At 38.4% G+C, this 26,327-nt stretch overlaps 1 protein-coding gene across 3 annotated transcripts in view; it reads left to right on the top strand.

Moving 5' to 3' along the window:
- Positions 1 to 26,327, top strand: part of EXOC2 (exocyst complex component 2) — a 237,394-nt gene that overhangs the window by 182,038 nt on the left and 29,029 nt on the right. For 2 of the 3 annotated variants that reach the window (XM_037011057.2, XM_073224459.1), the window contains exon 23: positions 4,122 to 4,263. In XM_037011057.2, coding sequence (XP_036866952.1) covers positions 4,122 to 4,263 — 142 coding nt within the window. Of the gene's footprint in view, positions 1 to 4,121; positions 4,264 to 4,598; positions 5,517 to 26,327 lie in introns of those variants that run through there. The other variant, XM_073224460.1, reaches the window with a different exon arrangement.

Genomic DNA, 26,327 nt, shown 5'->3' with positions numbered 1-26,327 from the left:
CCACTTAACTTTCATCACTAGACAGGTAGTGGACCTTCTCCATGCATTTCAAGTAGGGTCAAGCAAAACTAACAGGGCGGTTGAATTAATAATAATAGCTGCTAGCATTTATTATGTACTTTAAGTGTGCTAAACACACTTCATTAATTTTCTTTTTAAATTCTTACAACAAAGTTTTGAGTTGAGTAGTATTGACCTTCATCCTAGTTTGTCATACATTAGTACTGCCACTGTCTTTGTTTCATTTGCCTAATATCCGTCTGCTCACCCATTTATTTTCAACCACTGTTTCAAAAATTAAGGTACAAATATATATAGATTGTAAAGGTAAAAACTGGTGACATAGTGCCCATGTATGCATCCCAGCATCCACCACCCAGATCCCAATAGAACACATCTACCCCTGCTCGAATCCAGTCAGTAGGCGCCCCCTCCCCACCATTCTGATTTCTGTTAAGCATAGATTAGTTTCACCTGTTCTTGAACTTCATGTAAAATGGAACCACACAGTTTCTAGTCTTTTGTCAGCTGCTTTTGCTCCAACTTATTTTTGAGATTCATCCAGATTATGTGTCTATCAGTAATTTGCTTTCTTTTATTGCTGAATTTGGATGACCCAGTTTTATTTAATCATTCTCATGATAGTAGACATTAAGTTGTTTCCCAGTTTTAGCTTTGTATGAATAAAGTCCCTGTGAACATTGCTGTAATAGCCTTTGGTGGAAATTTGCTTGGATGTATACCTAGAGGTGGAATTGCTGGTCCTAGACTAAGTTGATTAGAAACTCCAAATAGTTTCCAAATTAGGGGGTCTCATTTTTACATTTAGCCAGCATGTGTGAATATTCCAGTTGTTCTATATCCTTACTAACCCTTAATGTTTTGTTTTCTTTTTTCTTTTTTAGCCAATCTCATTGCTTTCATAGGTTTTTCCTGACAAATAATGATGTTAAGTACCTTTTCTCATGCAGTTAGATATTCATATTGAGATATCTTCTTTTTTGAAGTGCCTGTTTGGTCATTTTTTAATTGGGTTGTTCACTTATTAGTGACCTTTAAAAATCAGTATGTAAGTCCTTTGTCAGATATGTATATTTTTCTCCCAGTCTACGACTTGCTGTTTTGTTTTTATAAGTGATATCCTTTGAGTAGAAATTTAAAAATTTTGTGAGATCCAATTTATCAATTTTTAAAGATGTTTAAGGCTTTTATATCCTATATCCTGCCAAAATCTCTATCTGCTCTACTGCCCTGAATATTTTCCCCCAGAGGCTTTGTAGTTTTAGCTGTTGTATTCAGATCTATGATCTATCTTTATTAACTATTACATTGTGTTAATTATTATTGTGTTATTATTATAACTATACATATATTATTATAGTTTTATAACACATGTTGAAAAAAGTTTTACTTCTCTTCATATTTTTTCTTACTGTATTTCATGGATTAGGCCCTCTAGTACTATCTTGAATATAAGTGGTGAGGGGACATTGATATAGTACTTATTTCACATCTATTGAAATAATCCAATTTTGTCTAATATATTCTGTTTTTTATTTATAGGTTCAACTTGCCAACAGTTTGTTAGGATTTTTATGTCTTAGTTCATCAGGGCTATTGGGCTGTAATTTTCTTTTCTTCCAATATACTAGTCAGTTTTTGATACCAAGGTTTTGCTCTCATTAAACAAAATAGGAAATATCTCAGGCTCTATTCTATGAAAAAGTTTGTGTGTGATATAATTTCTTCTTTAAGTTCTTATGTGAAAAGCATTTTAAATTATGGACTCAATTATTTTATTACATATAGGACTACCTGTGCCATTTCTAGAAAGTTAAGTTCTTCAGAAGTTTGTCAATTTCCTCTATGTTGTCAGATTTACTGATATAAACCTACAATAACTCTTTAAAGAACCTACATTTGGCATTGCTTTTCTCTAATATTAATCTTTTAAAAGTTTGATTCATTTTGCTCTTATCCTGATTTTTCTTTCTGCTTTCTTTGAGTTTTACTCTTTTCTAGCTATCTGGAGTAGAAGATTAAAGCAGGAATTTTAGCTTCTCTTCTTTTAAACTTTTCTTCTTTCTAATAGATGCCTTTTTAGCTATAAAACCCTCTGCTTTATTTCTGTCACACAGATTTTTATCTACTGTATTTTCAGTGTTATTTTAGGTTCTTATTAGTATTTCCCTTTTGGGAAAGAAGTCCTCCTCTCCTTCAAGAATAAGCACTCTCTAATCCTCTACTTAGGTTTATGTTTCTGAATGATAGAGAAAGAGAGGGCTGCAGGGGGATAGAAGGTAACAAAGTTCCTTGCCTGCTATTGTTTTCTCAGAAATCTTGTAATGGATCAAAGATCCATCCTCTTTGATCTAATGTAATGCTCTCAGAGCAGAACCCTTCCTTGAGTACCTGAGTAATATACTCTGAATCCTTGCATATCCAAAAATATGCCACTTAGACTCTGTTAAGCAAATGATATCTTGGTTAAATACAGGGTTCTTGGGTTTCATTCCTTTTACTCCTATAGATACTCTTCCAGTGACTTTAGGTTCCAGTGTTGCATCTGAGAAATGAAATGTCAGACTGATTCTTTCTCCTTTGTAGGTGAATTATTTTTTGATCCAGAAACTTAAAAGATTTTCTCTCTCTTTTTATTATTTAGAAGTTAAGCCCTTTAGCAGTATTTGCCCAAATGTTTGCAGTCTCTCCTCAGACCAGCCTGGAACTCAGAAAGCCTATTCAAATTGTAAACTCTGTCTTTAGATCCAGTTATATTTTCTTCTATTGCTTGTTTAATTATTTCCTTTTCTCTAACTGCTTGTATTTCTCTTCTTGCATTTCCTATTTATTTTTTTTATTTTTAACTTCTTTTGCATATTAGAGCTCCTGGATCTGTGTTCTAAGTGTCTTCCTTCATAATTTCTAGCTCTTTGCATTTTCACTCTGTGCTTTGAAGTAGTCACTGCGCATAGTTTCAGTCTTAATTGTGACCAGTAGTTCCTTCAGTCACTCTGCTCGGTTGTTAGCTTTGGAAACCTTATGTTTCATCTCCATGAAGTCTTTTTTCTTTTTCAAGGAGGAAAGATTTTCTTTCAATTGAAATATAGTTGATATACAATATTATGTTTGTTTCAAATATACAACACAGTAGTTCAAGAGTTACATATATGATTCAATGCTCTCCATGATGAATGTAGTTACCAACTGTCACCATACAAAGGTACTACATTATTGACTATGTTCCCTATGCTGTATGTTTATCTGTGTGACTTATGTATTTTATTTATTGTTTTATTGATGTATCATTGGTATACAATTTTATATTGGCTTCAGATATACAACACAGTGGTTCAAAGTGATTTTTCTCATATTTACTGAGCTATTAGCTTGTTTTCTAACTTTTTATTAGCCTAAACCCATTCTTTGATAGTTTAGAATTTATTCATTTGATATTACACATTTTCTTATGAATGCTTAATAGCTTATTCTTAAATTCCAGAGAGTTAATTAAAAAAATAATCCCACAGCTGTGGGATTGTCTCTTCCACAGCTGAATTTCAGTGTTTGGCAGATATGCCTGTTTATAGCTGTTAGACTCCTTAGATGTGTGTTTGTTTTTCACTGTCAATTTGTTGAAACTCAGGTCTGGTGTTGGAGAGACGCTTGTATGCTGGGGCCAGTGGTGTAGAAGTGTTCAGGTCACCAGTCCACTGCAGAGGCACCTGGGCCCACAGATCCCGCCCCCCCAGACTTCATACCTTCCCCAGACTGTACCCACCCACTCTGCAACTCCTTGGCTTCTTGGGTGCCAACCAGGCCCAGATATGCAGGACTAATGTTGACCTCCTCACCCCATTCTGCTGCTAATACCAGCAGGAACTTGTAATTCACATGGTCGAAATTTCTGTGATGATAACTGATAGTCCATACATGGGATTAATTCTTATCCTGTTAAAAAGTTGTGCTAAGAGTGGTCTTAAATGAAAATAAATAAAATAAAAATTATGATTTTTTATAGGAAAATTAGTACTATTAAAATATACTCATCTTTAATATTTATACCTTTTCCTTCACCCTCAAGTAAACAACTTGTAATTATTCTTAATTTGTTTTTATAGGTTAGCATGGCCTCATTGAAAGAATTAGACCAAAGACTCTTTGAAAATTACATTGAGTTGAAGGCAGATCCCATCGTTGGCTCTTTAGAACCTGGCATTTACGCAGGCTATTTTGACTGGAAAGACTGCCTGCCTCCAACAGGTAAATGGTTTCAAGTCAGTGAAGTTCTTTATAAGTAACTAATGCAACTGGAGCAATGAATAGGGATATGCTTTTATCAGTTAATATGTGCTTAAAGTGCTTTCCTTTTATTCACATTTTTCTCATATTTACTGAGCTATTAGTTTGTTTTGTAACTTTTTATTAGCCTAAACCCATCCTTTGATAGTTTAGAGTTTATTCATTTGATATTACACATTTTCTTATGAATGCATAACAGCTTATTCTTAAATTCCAGAGAGTTAATTGATCATACCTTATAATATTTGATCATTTTGGTAATGTTCTTTGCTTCCTGTAATATTCCTTTATTGCAGAGATATAACAGACTGTGAGCAACAGTTTTCTGCAATGACTGTGACCATCATCAAAAAATTTACCAAAGAAACTTGGTCACTTCTATGTAGACTTGATTATTGATGCTGAAAAGGTGAATAATAGAAGGAAAATATGTAAGACTAGGATTATTATAGTAATTTAGCACAGAAAATTGAACCACAGAAGGATGACTGACACAGTTCCAGTATTATCTTTTGGATGTCAAATGAGTCATATAAATCACTCCATAATATATATTTCAAAAATAACTATCACTTGCTGAATCAGATAAACTTTTTGACTGGTCAAATATTTCTTTGTTTAAAATATTATGGAATACATAAAACCAAGCTAGTAAGATTTTTACACAGAAATAATCTTGTATAAGAATGGTCATGCCCATATTAGACATAGGTTCTTTTTGGATATGTACCTATAGATGTACCAGTCAATTGTTAAACAGATTTGAGTTCATTCTTTTAACTAATCACTTTAATCACCTTTTGTTTTTATTGTATAATGCATTTATTAGATCATGATAAAATTGTTTACTCTTTAAGCACTGCCTGTTTTTATTATATAATGTTTACATTAGATGATAAGAATATTGTGATGCCAAAAGTCTAAGCTAAAAACCGGAATCATTAAATTAATATTTTGTGTGACCACAGACATTTAATTTTCTCAAATCTTAACCATTATTCTCATCTGAAGCCTTCTGCCTATAGCTGGCTGAAATTGATCTTCTTTGCTTAAACTCCATTACTTTTCTGTATACATACTGTACTGTAATCCAAACTAGATTATACTTCAGGTCCCAAATATATCCTGTTAAGAGCTCATATCTGATCCTATCAATATCTTCCTTAAAATCCTTCGTTATCTTCCCATTATACTTAAAGTAAAATCTGTAAGGCATGGCATTACAGGCCCCTGCCCGGCACCCCCTCCCACCCCCCATCGTCCCTGCCTCTCCGCAGCCATACCCAGCGCAGGGGACCTTGTTGTTGCCCACATTTCCCAGGTCCTCCCACCTTAGGGCGTCTTCCAGGCTGCTTTTTCCTTGGCTTAGAAATAACTCTCACTCCTCCTCCATGGGCTGACATCCTCACACCCTTTTCTCATTCAGGTCTCAGCTGAGTATCACCACAGCAGCCACCCTACCTGAAAAAATGACACGGCCAGTGGAGAATAGACATGGGATTTTAGATTTGACCTGTGAAAATAACTCGTATTTTATTTGTAAAATTATTTATAAAGCAGAATGCACGTGGTTCCAGCACTAGCCTTCATGCTGGTGGCGCTTTTTAAAGCTAAATCCATGAGGTCATAATAGATCAATTACCACAAGGTTGTGGATAAAATCAACCTTCTATGGTAAGTATGGTTTATGACTTTAAGTGAACAAGCATGATTTTTGGCCACAAATTATTCTTAAGAACATCAGTCAATAGCCTCTGAAACTTTTGATCTACAATCCCTTTTCAAAACTCTTGAGCCCAGATGACTTTTGGAATTCCAATAGTTTTGGATTTTAGAAAGATAATATAGTGTATGTACTATATATTAGGTCACATCCCCAGCAGGGATTTCTGCAGAAAAACATTTGAATGTATAGAGTAGGAGTGATAACAATATCCTTATTTAGTTCAGGTGAAAAACGCTACTACGAAAGTCTGTAAAGAATTGGCAAATTTGCAATAGGAAGTCTTGCTTCCTCGATTCTGTCTCCACTGTCTAGACAGCTGCTTGGTACATAGTGCCTGGTCAGTAAATATTTGGTCAATAGCTGCATGGATGACCCCCTGCAACTCCCATGGTGCCTCTTACCAGTGTCCTTGCTGCCCAGCCATTACTACTGGCTGGCTGTGCATGTTGCAGGGCCACCTCTGAGAGGAGTGCTTTTCCCAAGCCTCCTTCCATCACCTGAGAGGATTGTTTCCTTGCTCTCTGACCCCCATTAGACCTTTTAACCTCTCTCATAATTCTTAAGCACATGTACATAACACGTATTTATTTATTCATTTATTTAGTATCCGCTTTTCTTTCTCCTAAAACAGGGGGAATATATAAACAAAGATGTGAGGAGATTCCTTTTGCATTCCTGGACTTCAGATTTTTGAATTCTCTTTATGGAGCAGGAACTTATAAGTTTCAGACACTGGAGGGTGCAGACACTAAAAGTGTTTTTCAGTAAAATCTCTCTATTCTCTACTCAGGGTAGATGTGCCTACTCAGATACTGTCCACACTGGGTTCTTAGCCCTCTGCGGGTGAACTGTTCCCCAAGCCTCTTTGCAATTTGACAGGTCTGAGCAGAACTGAATGTCACTTACCTACCCTTTCTCCTCAGTCTTAGAAGGACTAGCCAGAAAGAGCCTGCGCTCTGTGGACCAACCTGATGCCTGCTTCTTCCCTGGCTGGCCTGCTTGCCCCTTCCGTTCAAAACGCTGAGAGGAATGGCATACAGTGACTGCTTTTCTCTCCCATTTAGGGCACCTCCTCTTGTCGATCATGTATTTAAATCGTCTCATGGGAAAAGAAAGGCCTGAGTGTTGCTGCACCACACTTTATGGAAGTAGTTTGCCAATCCCACATATTCAGAAATAAAGGAGCCCATGGCTGGCCAAGTGTGCACACATAACACACGTGTGCACATGTGCATGTACATGTCCATCCTGCTTTTAAGCTCCTTGCAAACAGGCAGTTTCAGTCATTTCTGTTGTAACATCTGGTTCAGTGCCTTTCATATAATTATAATACTTGTTCTAAATTTCAGCTATCGTAAGATGACCAGTTATTTATCTCTATCTCTTGAGACTCAGGGTGGAGCTAGGACATAAGACAGTGAAGCAGCCACAGCAGTCACCCTATCTAGTCCCTATCCAACAACTCTTCATTATGCTCCCCTTTACAACCCATCTTTTTAAAAAGTTGTCTGTGTCCTCAAAGATTCCATGCTAGTCCCATCTGTCTCCTTGCATCGGATGGCCTCTCGCCCTGCAAAGTCCGCCTGCACCCTCACCGTCCCGCAGGCTTCCCCAGAACCACCTCTAGTGCTGCAGCAGGGAATGTGGTAGATGCGCTCCTCCTGTATTCATGTCCCATTGTTGGCCCCTCTTCCGGGGACTGTCCTGCAGGGCCTCTCTGATCCCTGCCAGCTAGTACCCTCAGTTGCCTGTGTGGGGTGGCTTCTCTTCCTCTGTGCCACCTTGTGGAGCCGGGATACCCAGGACTCTGTCTTCCTCAGACTTTGAGTAATTTAATGTACTAGTGGGCCTCCGGCACTTGTGTCTGTGGCCCAATCTCTCCCTCTGAGCTTCAGCTCCTTCTGCCTACCCTCCTAGCAGATGCCTCCACAGAGACATTCCTGAGGCCTCTCGTTTGGCAGGTGTGGAAGCAGCAGCCCCATCACCTGCCTTTCTCACCATCTCTGTCACCCCTTTAGGGCTGCTGTGCCTGCTGGGGACAAGGGCTGGCAATGTCCACCAAGACCTGCCCCTCCTCCTCCACAGACACCTGGTTACAAGCCCCACCCCCCATCCAGACCGGCCCTCATTTCTCATCGTCCCTTACAGAACTCTCAGGGGGCTTCTCTTGAGTTCCAGCACCCAGTCTTGCCTGTTTCAAGCTTACCTCTACCTTTTGAAAAGTTCATCTTTCTACAGTGAGAACCAGATCTGGCAGTCACCTGCTTAAAACCCTCAGGTGGCCACTGCCCTCAGGCCGACCTTGCTGAGGAGCTGCCGAGGCCTGTACATGCTCTCGGCCGTTTGTCACTCCCCTGGCTCTCCTCTGGGCTGCAGGCCTTCTCACCCACCTGGCTCCTCAAGGCCCCATGCCTGTACCACTGCTTTTCCCTGGCCCATGGCACTGCCCCTCCATGAACCTCTGCCTGCCTGCCTGACCACACCCACAGGTTGGGCTGTTGCCCCCCACCCCATCCTCAGCGTACCTGCTGTGGTTTCTTGGCCACCCCGTGCATACTCTCATCTGTCTGCTGGGCTGCCCTGCAGCATAGGGGCTCTTTCCATGCCTGTGCTCCCAGTGCCTAGCATGAACCCCACATACGGAAGACACTGCATGTGTCTGTTGAGTAAATAAAGATGGGGAGTTTGTTGGTACACATTATGGAATGCAGGTCACTCCTTAGTTACATTCTAAGTGTTTGCTATATGGTTTTACAGTGATTTTTCTCTTTTTTTTTTTCAACAGGAAGGTAAATTAAATGCTCAAATTAAAATTTGTTTTCTTTTCTTGTTTTCTTTTCTCCTATGAATTCTCATCGTAGCCTGGTGCACTCCCCATATGTCCTGAACATCAGCAGATGTATGTGGCATCACCATGCAAAAGTGACATATTGTTGAGGGACAGTTTAAATTCATTTTGCTGAAGTTAATATTTTCTTCAATGATTAGCATGTATTGAACATGACTATTAACACTGATGTCATTCATATGGTATATGTTCAAGGGTATTAAATTACTTGTGATATTTCTATGAAAATATGAAAAGCCATGACACAGCCACTCCAAGGTTTCCTGCATGTTTAAGGATTACTGCAACAAATATGCCTTGGTCACTAAGCTTTAGTATCCACAAACAGTTGCTCCCCTCTGTCTCCATTTAAACTCCAGTTATTACTGAGAAACATAATTTACTTGTGAGTGATGCAGAAGGCTCCTTTCTCTTAGCACACTGCCCACTCCTCCAGGCTTATAGCTTCCCCTACAAGCAGCTGTGTGCCTTTAGTGCACACAGAGGACCAGCAACACAATTCCCCAGGGGGTGGTGTGCGGGCCCTCTTTCTTATCAGCTCACCCTTTAAGGGATGTCTGTGAAAAAGACCAATGCAGGGGTCTTCTTCCTTCAGGGGCACAATCAGGTCACAGATCTTCAGCGTCCAGGACACCGTGTTGGCCTCCATGAGCATTCACAAGAGGGCAAGGGGTGCAGGAATGTCAGTGCCAGGCTAGTTGGGATCTTTGGTCTCCACTACATCTAATTAGGTAACAGTGACTCGCTCTCCAGGCCATCCCCTGGTAATATCTACCAAAGACACCCAGAGTCCTTTCTCTAGAATCTGCATATTGTCTCAGCCATAGAATTGAGCTAGTGCAAGCTATTGATGGAAATAATAGTGGTTTGTGGACTGTAGATGATTTTTTTATACAAAACTGAGATTACGCGGGCTGTGTGACATTAAGTGGTATGACCCTAGCAAAGCTAAAGCCCATAGCTATGCACAACAGTGGCATAGCTAGTTGTTTCCTTTTCTTTTCTGTTTAAGATAAACATCCATTCATGAGCAGACAGCATGGCACTGAATGTCAGCAATTTACTCTTTCTCAGATTTCAAACATGCTAAGAAATTGTCAGTGTTTGTTTCACTTTTATAAACTGTATTTAGTTCTGTCCTTGTGTAGTTCTGACTTCGTGACCACTAACTGAACCTCAGTTTTGCATAATCATATAGTGATTTTTAGTTTGTTAAAAGTTGACTTAAGGTGAGACATCATGTAAAGCGAACACAAAAATAATTTGACTATTGGTCTTCCAAAATAATTTCAATTAAGAACTTTAGCTTTATCTTTAGTTTTCAGCTCCAGAAACTGAGTTTTACAAATCGTATAGGTAATTGATTACTTATTGCTGTAGTTAGCAATAAATTTAGTTTCTGATGCTGTATGTAGTAATTTGAAAAAAAAACATTTGATTAATTTCATGATTCAAGAACAAATATCCGTTAAACCCTAGCTGTGCTTTTTTAACCTGACAGTTGGATATTTAAATTGTTGTCACCTCTTACTTCTGTATAAGGCAGGACAGATTATTCTGGCTAGTTCTGAGTCACCTAACTGACTAATTATCTATCATCCATGGTTGTTGAGAGCTCTGAGTATTTGCATTTGACAAATTTTAGCTAAATTGAGAATATTGTTGTTCTCCATTCATAAGTACACATGAAGTTCACATTTTAAAATATATTAAATAAGAAAAATAAATTTAAATTTTCACTTAAATGTTGGTTTTAACTATCTTTTTTACCTAAAAGGCATAAATTTTTATATATTCCTTAAAGATATTTAATAAATGAATTTAAACAATTTTTATATAAGATAAAGTACTTTATTTTTAATTCAAAATGCTTTTATTTAATTGTAATCATTGAAATTATAAGGGCAAGGGAAAACATTGATGTAATTCATGACACGAATAAGTACAGTGCCATTCTAAAAATATAGTAGCATTGAGTTTATTGCTTATATATGATGCATATAATCCAGAGCAGAATAATTTCCCATGCATGAATTATATGTCAGATCCCAGGCCTGTTGATGCTCAGTTTCAGCAGTGAGCCAGAGTTACTAGATGTCTGTTGTCAGAGCAGTGTGCTAGGCTGCATCATCATACAAGTTGAAGAAAGAAAGTAAATCTAATAATGGAGACAAGGACATTCTTCTTAAGTCTGTGTTTATTCTACTAAAGAGAATTTCAGTTTTACTTTAAGATCTCTACCTTTCAGAATCGAACTTTCAGACATTTTCATTGTCTAAACTCTGTAAAAACCACTGCATAATTATCTCAGGCTAACTAATCTGATGACAGAAACCAGAATGGTGATACCTGTGGGGGTGGGGTGGGGAATTGACTGAGAGGCAGCATGAGACATTGTTAGGAGCCTCGGAAATGTCCTGTATCATGGTTGTGGTAATAGGTACACGCACACCTCAAAGATACTGCCAGTTTGATTTCTGACCACCACAATAAAGTAATAATATTGCAGTAAAGCTAGTCAAATGAATTGTTTAGTTATATTTGTATTTTATACTATATTGTTGTGTTTATACTATATTGTAGTATACTGAGTATGCAATAGCATTATATCAAAAAAAAGATGCACATACTTTAATTTAAAAATTCTTTATTGCTAAAAAATGCCTATCATCATCTGAGCTTTCAGCAAGTTACAACCTTTTTGCTGGTGGAGGGTCTTGTCTCAGTGTTGATGGCTGCTGACTGGTCAGGATGGTGGGTTGCTAAAGGTTGGGGTGGCTGTGGGATTTCTCAAAATAACACAGCAATGAAGTTTGCTGCATCAATTGACTCTTCCTTTCATGAAAGATTTCTCTGTAGAATGTTATGCTGTTTGATAGCATTTTAGCCACAGTAGAACTTCTTTAAAATTGGAGTCAGTCCTCTCAAACCCTGCCACTGCTTTATCAACTAAGTTTATGTAATATTCTGAATCCTTTATTGTCATTACAACAATCTTTACAACATCTTCACCAGGAGTGGATTGCACCTCTGTGCATTCACCCTATGTAAATTTTACCTAAAAAATATTCAGTGACTAGAGAAAAATTTCAAAGTTGTACAATAAAAATTGAATTTCTAAAAAAGATAATACAATAAAAGGAATAGTTAGAAACATAAAAACTGAAAAAGTCACATGTATAAATTGTTTAAGAACAGTTGTGGGAATGATGACAGTTTAATAACAGGAGGGAAGCAGTAACAGCTTAATACATAAATACGTGCATAAATTCTAAAGGTTTTGGTAATTTGCAGTTCTAACTGCTCTGTGATACGGCTGCCTCAGAGTAGCCAGTGAAGTTGATAGTTACAACTGTGAAAGTATGGTGTCCAGAGACAGGAGGTGCAGGCCCTGGGTGCTGGAGCCATCTCATCTGGTCTTAAAACCAGGCTATATGAGAAATGGTTGTCAGAACAGATTACTTCTAGCCTGGAGAAAAAATTAGGGAAGAGTCTGAAAGCTCTCTTCAAATATCTGATTTTTTTTTTCTTAAGTGAAATTAGTTCTATATAGCAAAAGAGGTTCAAATTATGGTAGGAGTTGTAGTTAGAATTTTCTAAAAATGGTTGGTCTTACAAGAAATATATTTTCTGTAACTGCCAATGTACATGTCAGTGATGGACAGCCAGCAACCAGATACGCTGTTTGTCAGGGATTCCTCTTGACTGATTGGCCTGCAGCCTTACAGACTGAGACTGCTGCTGCCTTAGGTGGATGATCAGGCTTGGCATTTGTGGCGGTTATCTTGAGGAACAAGTAGGAGTTGGAAGTTAATTAGGATTGCAGAACATTCTAAGGCCTTGAAGGTTTCCAAAAAACTAAGTAATGTATGTGAAGTAATGTTTTAAGGGAGATGTTTAATGTGATAATGGCAAGATGTCCTGGTTGTGAGTAAGGAGACATAACAGGGAGTGCATTTTAGAAGTCGTGGAGTGAGGTGAGTGGGCTGTGAGCATGGGTGAGGTTAGCAGACAAACTAGACTTCATTGCCAGGTGACAGCATGATTGAGTAGAGTAGATAGATTTCCAACTTGGGGATCACTGTCAGGCAAGCCTTTTCTTGTCTCAAATACCACTATATTTGATTTTTGCTAGAAAAAAATTAAAATTAAGCATATAAAACTGCTCTCCAGAGTAGGAATTGAGTCTCTTATATATGTTTAGAAATTAAAGGGGAAATCAGTTATTTCAACTCACCTACTTTCGTGTACATCACTGCTCAATTACGTATATTAGAGACATTGCTGAGCTGTTAAACTAAGAAATCAAATTATCAATTTAGATATTCCTGAACCTCTGACATCTGTAAATTGCCTGGTGGCCTGCTTTGGCCACCATTGGACAACTCTGCCAACTGTGTAGGAGACAGGAGACACGCAGGTGCTTCAAAGAGAACACCACAGATGATGACAGCATCACAGGCTGACGGCTTTTCCCCCATACTTAAATGTCCCACCAGATGCCCGATACAAGTGTTGTAAGAAACTTTTCTTCCCATTGAGCATATATCACTTTTATTTCCTATCACTAAAAAAATAAACCCATAGGCAGAATTATCCCCCCCGTGCAACTTAATTAAGCTTCAAGTCCTCTTCCTTTGCTTTGCTTTCAGTGATTTTTTTAAAGCATTTAAATAAACTTTTCTGCAGTGTCTTACAGCTGATGAGCTTTTTTCCCCACACATTACCACCAAACATAACCTCTGAATATTACTACTTTATTAAAGATGTAAATTCAGGGAAAGTACAGGCATTTTTGCATTCTACATAATACATTCTTCGAAAGGCATATAGAATGCTGCATTCCAGGCATACAGGTTAGCATTTGTCACCAATAAATCTGATTTCCAGCATGTACAGATAGAAAATGCATTTGATTTTCATTTTCCAGTTCAGCTAAGATTATCAAGTCTGTTTTATACAAAACACTCTACAAGTTTTCCAAGTTTTTCAAGATAGCAGTTCCTGACTTCTAAGTCTAAAATGTGAACCGAGAAGCTGAGGGTGCTGTGCACGACCTGCACGCACTGTACTTCCTCCTTGAGTTAGAAAGCACCCCAGGACTCCCTCAGCAGTGGGTGGCCTCCTCTGAGAGCTGACGTGTGTGGAGACGCAGGCAGTAAACTCAAGAGTGTACCCCTAATCTTTACCTCCAGGACACCCTTAATCCCTCACTGGACAAGACTCTAGAAACCATTTCTTAATTGGAGCGTCTGTTGTGTGGCGCGTTCTTCTCTGTTCATTTGTTGTTGATTGATCGTGTATGTGTGAGGGCAGGTGTTCTGGTGAGATATACCATAGCATTCGGTTGCAAAAAAAAAGTTAATTGCCAAAACTGATCGTTATTCTCTTACGATTTATATCCATTTATTTTTTAAAACATTATCTTCCTGGACCCCTTAAGATCTTTTTATTCCCTTTAAAATTAAAATCGAGTGAGTAATATGGGGAAAAATACATGAAAACAACTTACATGTTGTTCGTTGACTATATAATCATCTATTACTTTCTTTTTGGTTGTCATCATTTCTTTGCAGTTGCTAAGGAAAATATATTTCCATTGTGAAGAGTATTTGATTTATTATTCTATGCTTTTTCTAGCACTTTTCTCCTAGTCCTATTTGTGATTTTAACTAGGTGTTTGTATTTCAGTGAGCTAATTGCACTTACCTCTGCATGGAGAACTCTGAGGTAGTGGCTAGGCTACTTGCCATTTATCATTAAATATACACTTCCCATTTAAAAACTCATCAGCTTTTAAACCTTAACCTACCCATAGGGAAAAATCTTTTTTCTGAAATTTTTGGGACGTTTACTAAAATCCATTTTCAGGGTTGGTACAAGGTTCACACAGGGCTGCTGCAATACTGCTTTCTGGGTCACCCTTAGAGATTCATAGTCATTTTCGGTATCAAGCAAGGTGAAATGGAGGGACTCTATCATCTCATCAATATCTCAACCTAACCAGAAGGAAAGAAAGTGGAGCACTAGTTGAATCTTAAGGGGATGGGGACGTAATAAGTAACAGCCCTCTTCCCTGCCCAGTTTCAAACCAGTTGAAGAATATACTGAAAGAGTCCGTAGATGAGAAAGCAAACAGTCTTTTAAATGTCAAAGTTAGACCAGCTCCCCAGCCCCCAGTCTCCACTGTGAAATAGGCTGCCTAACCAAAGACTGAACTGCAGGGCAAACATATCTGCCCAGGCCACTGCTTAACACTGGTCCCGGGTGGAGAGGAGAGAAGAAAGAGACCAACCCCATGCTCAGTTTAATAGGTTCACTGGACCCAACCCAAAAGGGGACTAATGGTTTCCTCCGCAACTGGGAAGCCCCACCTCTCTAGGAGACAAGTAGGTGTGGGCAGGAAGCCGAGAGTGTCTGGGAATCCCACTCACAGACACCATTCCCCTGCTTACAAAAGAGACATAAACTTCCAGCAAAAGACAGGAGCTCTAGGTATTCAGACAAAGGTATGAGCTGATATCAGCAGGTGAAAAACATTTTGTCTCCCATTGATATACAAAGGAGCAGAATTATTTCAGAACCTGTATATTAATTCCTTTTATGAGTGAAATACCCTGACCCACAGTTCAAAGATCAATTATTTATTAAGATGGTTTATAAAATCATAAATTGGCTCGAAAGTGTTTTCCACTCTGCAACCAACTTCTGGTTTTCTGGATGATGGACTACAGCAAATGTCACCTGCCTCACTTCCAGTTGCTCTCATTTTCGCTTGTGACTTCACCCTGCATTTGTACCTATCTTTCTCTCCTAGGCCTGTTGGGCGTAATCATATTTGCTTTCCAATCCCGTGCCTGCTGCTCTCTTAGGGGCCACATGCCATCAGCTCTCGTTTCTTTCTCCAGGTCTCTGACATTGCTTCCTAAATGGCTCGTAGTAAGACTTCAGTAACATTTAGTCAATCAAGTGATTGATTAATGAGAAACACATTGGTATAAATCACTCATGCTAGAAATGATAGGGAATTAATAAACATCAAGTAAAATACCAATTTACAGCTTGGTTTTTTTAAGAGTAATAAATATTTTCAACAGAATGTCAGGCTAGATTTTCTTTTTAATCCAATAAATATCAGAGAAGAGAACTTTGGCTGATTAAATGGGGTAACAGTTAACCAAAAATACCATGTGAACTACCCATTTATAAATAATTCGAATACTGTAAAAAACATGTAACACCAAAGATCTCTTAAATGTAATTCATCTTTCCAAAATTATCCTGAAAACTCTCAGGTAACACTAAGAACATCATATTCCTGGAGTTCTAGAAATCTGGTCTCTACTCTGAGTTTGGAAGATGAGTGGCTCGCTTATGTTTCTCTTATGACCCATTTGCAGAGGTTTCCTGCATTGTAGTCATGGAGCAATTTTGGCACTTTATTAGTTCTACTTTTGATCAAAATAGCTGCCAATTGAGTGAACTTCATCTTTGAAGAGAGAAGTCTAAGTCAATAATCTTTTCCTCTACTGAACTCTAAAGGAATACTTTTAATAATTCCTTGCATTATTTTTCTTAATTTCACTTAAAAATTACTATGAAGTAGATTTTAATAAACTTGTCTTGATCTGTTTATAAGAGAAAAGCAAAGATAATTCTTAGTCATCTTTTTTTAAAGTGAGTTTCATTATTTAACCTCACTTTTTTTTATCACACATTTTCTCCTTTTTATAAGCAGTTCATTATTAGACTCAGTGCTGTAAAACCATTTGTACAATACTTTGGACATTTGGTTATAATTTCGTTGTCTGCAAAGCTTTTTTCAATGTGAAATTTATTATCACTGAGATGACCTGTGGCCTACATATTTTATTCATTGTGTGTCTTATCTGCCAAAGTACTTATTTTTTTATGTATTGATAGCTATAAGCTATGCTATTTGGCATCAGCAAAAACTAATGTACTATTGTGCAAATAAATAGTCTGTCATTTTTTAAACTTTATTTTGGACATTTCAGACATATATCAAAGTAGAACTGTGAAACACATGCTGACTGATCTATTAGCCAGCTCAGTAGCTATGAGATCACGGCCAATCTTGTTTTATCTATGCCCCTCTACCCCCCACCGCCTCTGGGATATATTATTTTGAAGTGAGTTCCAGACATTAGATCACTTCAACCATACACAGATCAGGTATGGATTGAGTTTTTAGAAACCTTAACACGATACCATTATTCAGATCTGGAAAACATTAACAATACTTCATTAATTTCATCAAATATCCAGTCAGTGTTCAAAATTCCTGTTAGGGCATTTTAGACAATTTGTTCAAATCAGGATTCAGCCAAGGTCTGTGTGTTGCTTTTGGTTGAAATGTCTCCTTTTTTCTCTCTCTCTAGGGCCCCCTCTTAGCTTATCTGTTGACTAAGCAGGTTGTTTGTTCTGTAGATATTCTCACTTTCTGGGTTTTTCACATTGCTTCCTTGTAGTGTCATTTAACATGTTCCTCTGTCCCTTGTGTATTCTATAAATTTGCTCTACCAGTTTCTATAAAGAAGCTCTACCAGTTTCAGGCTTGATTTTTTAATTTTGTTTGCTGCCACCAGGAGGTACTTAGTGTTTGGTTGTCTCTCTTTTTATGATGTTAAGATTGAAATTTGGACTTAAGTTTTATCAGCTTGACCCACCTTTTAAAAGTTTACTGTAAACTTCTCATCTAATGGTTTTGGCACCATAATTCTTGCAATGATCTGTTATTTGCATAGGGATTACAGACTAACGATTGTTAGCTTAAACACTAAAAAAATTAAAAATTAAAAATTTCATCGACTTTGGTTACTCTGAAGTGTAACTGTACTTTATACAGGAAAGGCAGCATAAATGCTTGATTTTTTTCTCTTAGCAGTTTTCAGAATGAGTTGGTTCACTCACATTTTTTAAAGGTGATTGACAGGGTGTTTTTTATTATTTTTGTTCTCTGTATTAACTCATAGTTTGAGCATATTTATAGAATTTCAACTCATTATGGTAATTTTTTAAATAATCAAGATGTGCCCTCTTTGGGAAGTCTGTTCACGTGGAAGGCAGCCTCATGCAGCTCTCTGCCCTCCTTTATGTTGAGGGGCTCCACGCTCACAGTGTGCTTTCTCCTCCCAGATGTGGGATGAGCCACGGAAGGGAATGAAATCATATGAAACATGAAAAAGCTTCCTTTCTTGTAACTGTTGAATTCATTGTTAGTACCTTTAATGTGCTATAATGTGCCTCTGTCCCAAGACACCTAGTGTCTAATTGGCTATACTTTGGTGTTTAGGCGGGTCAGGATAGCTCCCCAGATAGCCTTACATCCAACTATAGAGTACAGACATTTTGATGAATTTAAAGAAAGCAAGAGAAATTACCCACCCCACCCTACCCAACCCCCCAAAAAATGGATAGATAGGAGATCAGAGACTCTGTGTGGAAAGGATAGAAAGATGGGAAAAGAAGGATTTTTTTTATTTTGTTATTCACTTTCGATGCCCACACAGTGTCCCTGCCCTCCCTACGGACCCCTGGCCTTTTTGTAATGTGTCTCACTCTCGCTAAATCTCACCCAAAAGTCTGTGATTGGACGTGTAGAGTGAACAGCAGCCACATTACCTGGTGGTTTCTTCTGTACCAGTGATAACTGTCACACTGTTCAGGTCAGCACCAGCTAAGCCCACTCCGTAAGGTCACAGCTCCTGCCAGTCAGGTAGTAGAGGTTACCCCCCTGAAGCAGTCACGTCTAGTCGGTAAGACTTTAGGAGAACTATGTATGCTTTGTGATTGTGAATCTATACAACTTCTGTTTCTAAGGTCTGGTGGAAAGTGTTAGGGACTTTTTCCCCACTTTACCTGAATTTGTTTGTCTGATTATAGACCTGAGAGACTTCTCTTAAAACTTGCATACACACTTCACAACTGTGTGTAGCATGGTAAGTACCAAGATAATAAATATTTGTGTATATTCTACCATTTTGGTGTTCTTTTCTCTATCCCAGCTATATTATTCTTTCCTGTGACTGGCTACATTTAGGGTTAATCTTCACCCTGAATTTAAAAGGCTTGTCTTAAATAGCTCTGTGTGAAAAGTGTTAAAGGGCACTGGAGGAGCTGCCCTTGTTTTGGTCTCTGAGCCCTGCCTTGAAGCCTGGGGAGCTCTGGGGAGGTGCCTGTGCCCCCTCTTTTGTGGCGAGCTGCAGGCCCAGAGACATAACCTTACAAGCTCCGTGTTTGGGAACATTGACACCTTGCAGCAAACATTCACGTTCAGATCATCATCTCATAAATGTAGCCCACATGTTGTAGCTACATCAAGGAGTTAATTTATCTCCACTCTGATTCCTTCTCAGAACCAAAACCTTGGTTCATATGCAGAAATTTTTATTCTCCTAGCATTAGTAAAGAAGGCAGACTGCTATAACAAAACTGATTAATTTTAATACCTCTTCATTATATGTGAATTTTAATTAAACACTTTAGAATTGTTACAGTATTTTGAGGGGTGCAGTGCCCTGGATGGGGATAGTATAACAAGCAGACAATTCCCAATTATTACTTTAACCTGGAAAGCTGGCAAATGTGCTTTCCCAGTTTTTTTATAACATGCATCACAATAGAAAGCTGAGGTTCAGATGATTTCCAAATGTTGTATTTGGACTTCTGAGCACATTTTAAGTCACCATTAAAAGTACCCTGAAGTTTTAGTCACTAATTACCAGGATCTTAGGGGTTAAAGTAGTGGTAGTGAAACTGAGACAGACAAGTTGTCTAAAGGAAACCCCAGAAGCTACTTTATATTGACCACAGATAACTAAAGATTGCACGCGTCTGTGTGTGCGCACACTCCTCTTTTGTTGAAAATCATTATTTAATTGAAATCACTGTTGCTAGTTAGTACCTTTCCCACATGACTATAATGTGCCTCTGTAACAAGACACCTAGTGTCTAATTGGCTATACTTTGGTGTTTGGATGGGTCAGGATAGCTCCCCAGATAGCCTTACATCCAGCTATAGAGTACAGACATTTTGATGAATTTAAAGAAAGCAAGAGAAATTACCCCCCACCCCTAAAAAATGGGTAGATAGGAGGTCAGAGACTGTGTGAAAAGGATAGAAACATGGGAAGAGAAGAATTTTTATTTCATATTATTCACTTCCAATCCCCGTATTTCCTAATGTACCTCCCTAGAGTTTTTGTTTGTTTTTTAATTTCTTTGTTTTCCTTTTGTGTTTCTGGCCATGGAACGGGGTGGGAGTGTTAGGGTCCCTAGCTGCTAACTTCTAAGAAGAGCTAAAAAGCCTGTATTTCAAGTGTATTTTTCTTTATACCATAACAATGTAATAAACTTGTTTCTGGCATGGTATTCTATAAAAATGGGTATGTTTACAGTATCATCAAAAACAGCACCATACATATGCTTTCACTGTGGCTAGAACAGAAAGAGAAAAGCTTTGAAAACTATTAGTTTAGAGCCAAGCCTCTGTTGTTTTCATTCTCCCTTAAGTTGTTTATGCACAAATTTGGTCTCTGGCTCCTGTAACTTCCCCTTCAAAGCACCTGCAGGACAGCTCGTTGACCTCATTTGGACTTGCCAGCCCTTCCTCACTGTCCCTGCACCCTCTGTCCTCCCCTGGGCCTCTGCTCCACCAGCATCCCATCTGGGCCTGCCTGAGGGCCATGCATGCCTGCTTGGGCTTCCAGAAAAGCCCTGGAGGGGCTGCGTCCTTTTCACCACTGTACCTGCAGCCACTGAGAAAGCCATGGGCACACCAGGCACTCAACACCGCAAAAGGAATGGAAAAGGGCACATGCATTTACTGATTCTAATAGAAGATCCACGCTTAGAGTGTTACAAGAAAGCTAAATCATAGAGCAGTTCTTTTTATGCTCTATGTCCTCCGATCTGTGGTAAACTGAAGGCAGAAAGGCCATCTCTGTCTCCCAGTACCTGAGAGAACTTCAAAGATAAACAGCACTTCAGTAAGTATTTATTGGGTTAATTATGTCCAACTTTCTTAACCATCTTCTCTGAATAGGCAGCAAAATCCAACCCCAAAATACCTTTAATGCAGCTTAATAATTGGCCATTTTGATGATGATTTATCTGAACATGACAGTGGAAAACTTCTGAGTATGTGTTTTTAAAACAACAGTATCTTGAACATTTCCTGGGAGTCCACAATAGAAAGGGGCTCAGAGGCCTGACACATTATTCCCTTAATAGCTGAGGAAACCAAGTCCGGGTGGAAGGCTCTCTAAGTCCACCGAGGACAATTTGGTTGACAAAACTGCAACTTTTCTCCCTCTTCCTCATTGTATCATTTACTAGCAAGCTCGTTAATATGGTAAACTCTACATTGTGTAGACAGTCCAACAGAGGTACAGTCTGAATCCAAAACTCAATTTGGTCTAGATTTTAGGTGATTGGAGCAGTATTTATCAACAAAGCAGTTTATGTCTCTAGGCGTAAAGATAATGTTAAAAAAAATCTTTATATTGTACAGGAGATTTACTTGGGATATGGATTTTCTTTTTTATCAATTTACTTCAATGTTCTGCTACCTTGTACTAATAATCAAAATGTTTGAGTGACAACCAAAGTAAATTCATAAATATGGTATATCTGAAAACCCATTTTTCATTTTTTAAATTGCTGTCATTTCTGATTGCAAATGGTGTGACAGCCTATGATTACAGTAACAAGGACTTTAAGAATTATAAGTAGACTGCATATCACTTTTAGCAAGTTTGTGTATTGAAAGAGTTTAATCATAGATTTTATGAAATCACAAAAAGCCACATTTAGGGGCTTAAAATATGATGGATATGAAAGAAATTAATACTCTTATACTCTATGGTTGGGTTGTATTAGTGAAAAGAAAAACTGGTGTATATTCTTGGACTTTTTTCTCTTTTTTGATGTTGTGCTATGGCTTTTTATTGCTATGAAAAATAGGTATGGCAGACCTTTTTTTTTTAACTAGCACAAGCGATACTTTTGGACATGTGGGTCCATATGCAACAAGACAGTAGGAATGCTGTGCTGACAGTGAAATGCTGTTGGTGAGGCACACAGTCCTGCTTCTCTTTCTCCAATGGAAAACTGGCAGTGCCCGTAGAAGATAGATATGCATGTTTGCAATGACTCAAGTCCATTCCAGTAAATTGCCTATGAGAAATGAGTGTTTATGCCCTCTCATATATGAACAGCAGTATTCATAGCACCTCTATTTGAAATAGCTAAACATTAGAAACAACTCCAATGTCTACTGATAGTAAAATGGATACATGGTCATACAGTAAGGTTCTGTATAGCAGTGAAAATGACCAAACTCTCCTGTGTGCAGCAGTGTGAATGTCATCACAGACCTAATGTTGAGGGGAAGAAGTGAGCTCATTATTCCATTTATGTGGATGCCAGCACAGTGACCAATGGAGACTGAGATCAGATGAGTGATTACCTTTTAGCTGGGGACATTGGCTGGCAGTGAGCACAGGAAAGCCTGCTAGGGTGCTAGGAGGAAATACTAGCTTGATCTGGATGGTGGTTACATGTGTGTATACAAATGGAAAAATCGTCAAGTTTTACACGCAGAAGTTTTATACTTTACTGTATGTAAGTTATACTTAATTTAAAGATAGGGAAAAACTCGTATCTGTAAACTTAAAAATCTTGACAGCAGAGTATCACAATTTAGTAAGTGCAGCCAATTACATACCTCTTCCAAATGCATATATTTGTGTAATACTTTGTATTCTTTTTTCATATCTTTGTATAATCCTTTTTCAGCTATGAAAGCCACTAAATCCAAGTGTCCAAATAAAAGGAACTTAGATTCAGGCTTTCAAAGCCTTGTTATTTCAATTCAAAAACACTTTTTATACTATTAAATGTAAATTTTTTTTAAATAATAATTGTAGATTATATACTGTTCATCAAAGTCCCCTTCTTTCTCCTGGGGAGAGGTTTGTGCTTGCCTACCCGCTGAGGTCAGACATGGCCCTGTGGAAGCATCCCAGACGAGCCAGCCAGAGCCTGGGGCGCTAGCCATTGTTCTTCTTGGTCCTTCTCCTCTGCCTTGTTCTCAGGGCAGCCTGGTGTTAGGGTGGAGCTTCCATAAGCTGAGGTGAAACCCCTCTGACTCTGGTAGACTTGTCTCATTAGCAAGTGCATTTGCTGTTATCTTAAGTTGATATTCTGAGGTTGTTTTTTCACTTTGTGTGACCTAGCTTATTTCAATTAATAAAATATTTTAATTTACACTTTATCTCTTCCTTTTTAAATTTGTTTTTCTTATTCATAATTCAGTGAATACATAATGTGTGTACATATGTGTAAATTATATTTTATCAATTTACATATTATATATGATATGTTTTTACAATATGCATGTGTTAGCATAATGGCATATATCCTTATAAATTACAGGTTATATATCATATAGTATAATCTTATATATAAATACAGATGTATCTAGGGAGCTCAAAATTCTTTTACCCGTGGCTTGAATAATCAAAAAAGTTTGCAGACTGCTGGGCTGTGCCTCTTGATGGCAGGCACCATGCCTTAGTCACCTGTTGGGTCCCTAACATAGGAAGTCCTTTTACATGATAGATTCTCAACATACATTTAAAGAAGTGAATGCTTTAGTAAATGCATAGTTTCCTGATTTTAGAATTATTCTAAATGTTCTCCTGATAAGGAAACACCTCACACAGGCAGCATCAGCCTTTTCAGGTACCACCCATGTGGAGGCTGCTTTAAAACGCTGTGAGTGAAGAGAACCTGGCCACATCAGAACCATAGCAGCTTGAATAAAAGCACTGTAGGGCTGGCCCATTTTTGTTTTTAATCTTGTGCCATTGAAACATCATTTTGCTTTAGTTCATATTGAAAACTTGATAAATTTATTAAGCTATTTCATTTTGGTTCATTTTTAAATAGAAGTATTTTACAGTTTAGCTGTAATTTTCATGTGCATTATCATGTTGTATCTTCCTAACAATCCTGTTGGAGTAAGATATATCTTTTACCATTTGGCAGATTCTTAAAATTTGGAGGATCAGGAAAGGCTGTGACTGGTCAAGGTACTAGAAGGCCTTCAGCCCAGCACTTCTGTCTCCCAATTCTAGCCTTGTCAGTCCTGCTGGAGATGAGTATGGGATATAGGAAATGGGTCAGACCAGAGGGATAGCAATACTGCGTAGTTTTGCATATCCTAATATTTTGTCAATAATTGGATTAAGGAAGCACTTTGTGCCTTTCTCCATCCAAGGTGCATCTAACAAGGTGACACAAAGAAGAGCTACTACTTTCCCTGCATGGGTACACGTGTGCTTCTGTCTCATAGGTCCTCCCAGATGGTGGCTCAGTAAAAGGGCAGTGTTATAAAGGTTACTATAATAAATGATAAAGATCAAGAAGAATAAAAGGGTTGCATTTATTTTGGAATAAAGAATCTGCACAGAACTGGACCAGAGCCCTAAGCAACAAATTTGGTACAGTAATAAAAGCAAGTATTGATATTAAAGATGGAAGAGGCACTGACTACTTGCTAATAAAATTTTCAAGAGAAAAAAATAACAATTCAAATATTGGAGTGAAGATTTTGTTACAGTCAGAGAAACAAAATCCTATCAATGAAGCGAGTCATTGTAACTGTCTCTCCTGCTCCTGATGCTTCTGTCAGGGAGCCCCTGTGCCTTTGCAACAGGTGATCCTTACAGTATCCTTTACAAGACTGTTACAGCTTGGGAAGTGCAGGTTGATGTACAGAAACAGCTCGGCGAGGTCATGGACTCAAACCCAGGGGCCACCATCCAAGCCCTTTCTACCTCACCATGCTGCCCCTTACTTGAGCTTCATCATTGCCAACAGGTACAAACCCAGCGCTTTGTGGTTTTTAATAGTCAAAATCAGGCTTCTACAAGATGCTCATTGAAAGATTTTTAAAGATTTCCTATTTTGTAAGTGAAACTTCAAGTTAGCTATTGGCTTTTAATATCTTCTTCTGCCTTCAATTTTATCACAACACAGTTTTTAATTCACAGGTCTTTGTATTAGTTTAACGGCTGAAACTGTAATCATTGAATTGTTTCTCAAATGGTATGTGAAACCACATTATGAGAATAGGAACTTCTTTGCTATGCTGCACAGTTGGGATTCCAGCAGGAGGGATGCAGTGGCTGCCCCTAACATGGTCCTGCTGTCAGCATTTCCCCCACCTGCAGCAGGCCAGACCGCAGTGGAGCACTCTCTACCTGCACCCCCACTCACAGAGGCGCACAGCTAAGAACAGGAGCCAGGATCCAACCCACCCACTTGGGCTCCAGAGCCACATTCTTCACTCCATCTTCTCTCAGAAACATTTATTTAGATGTGATTTAACTAAAGTCATTCTTTTTTTTCTTGGTATCATTAATGTACAATTACATGAGCAACATTATGTTTACTAGACTCCCCCCATTATCAAGTCCCCCCCACATACCCCATTACAGTCACTATCCATCAGCATAGTAAGATGCTATAGAATCACTACTTGTCTTCTCTGTGTTGTACTGCCTTCTGCGTGCCCCCGTACATTATGTGTGCTAATCATAATGCCCCTTTTTCCCCCTTATCCCTCCCTTTCCACCCATCCTCCCCAGTCCCTTTCCCTTGGGTAACTGTTAGTCCATTCTTGGGTTCTGTGAGTCTGCTGCTGTTTTGTCCTTCAGTTTTTTCTTATACTCCACAGGTGATTGAAATCATTTGGTACTTGTCTTTCTTGGCCTGGCTTGTTTCACTGAGCATAATACACTCTGGCTCCATCCATGTTGTTGCAAATGGTAGGACTTGTTTTCTTCGTATGGCTGAATAGTATTCCACTGTGTATATGTACCACCTCTTCTTTATCCATTCACCTACTGATGGACACTTAGGTTGCTTCCATTTCTTGGCTATTGTAAATAGTGCTGCAATAAACATAGGGGTGCATATGTCTTTTTCAAACGGGGCTCCTGCATTCTTAGGGTAAATTCCTAGGAATGGAATTCCTGGGTCAAATGGTATTTCTATTTTGAGTTTTTGAGGAACATCCATACTGCTTTCCACAATGGTTGAACTAATTTACATTCCCACCAGCAGTGTAGGAGGGTTCCCCTTTCTCCGCATCCTCACCAACATTTGTTGTCTGTCTTTTGGATGTTGGCCATCCTAACTGATGTGAGGTGTTATCTCATTGTGCTTTTAATTTGAATTTCTCTGATGATTAGCGATGTGGAACATATTTTCATGTGCCTGTTGGCCATCTGAATTTCTTTTTTGAGGAAGTGTCTGGTCAGATCCTCTGCCCATTTTTTAATTGGATTATTTGCTTTTTGTTTGTTGAGGTATGTGAGCTCTTTATATATTTTGAATGTCAACCCCTGATCGGATGTC

Source organism: Manis javanica, chromosome 16 (genome assembly GCF_040802235.1).
Source record: "Manis javanica isolate MJ-LG chromosome 16, MJ_LKY, whole genome shotgun sequence".
NCBI classification, from domain to species: Eukaryota; Metazoa; Chordata; class Mammalia; order Pholidota; family Manidae; genus Manis; species Manis javanica.
Note: the sequence above shows the minus strand (reverse complement) of the source record. Positions and strands in the feature narration are given on the sequence as shown.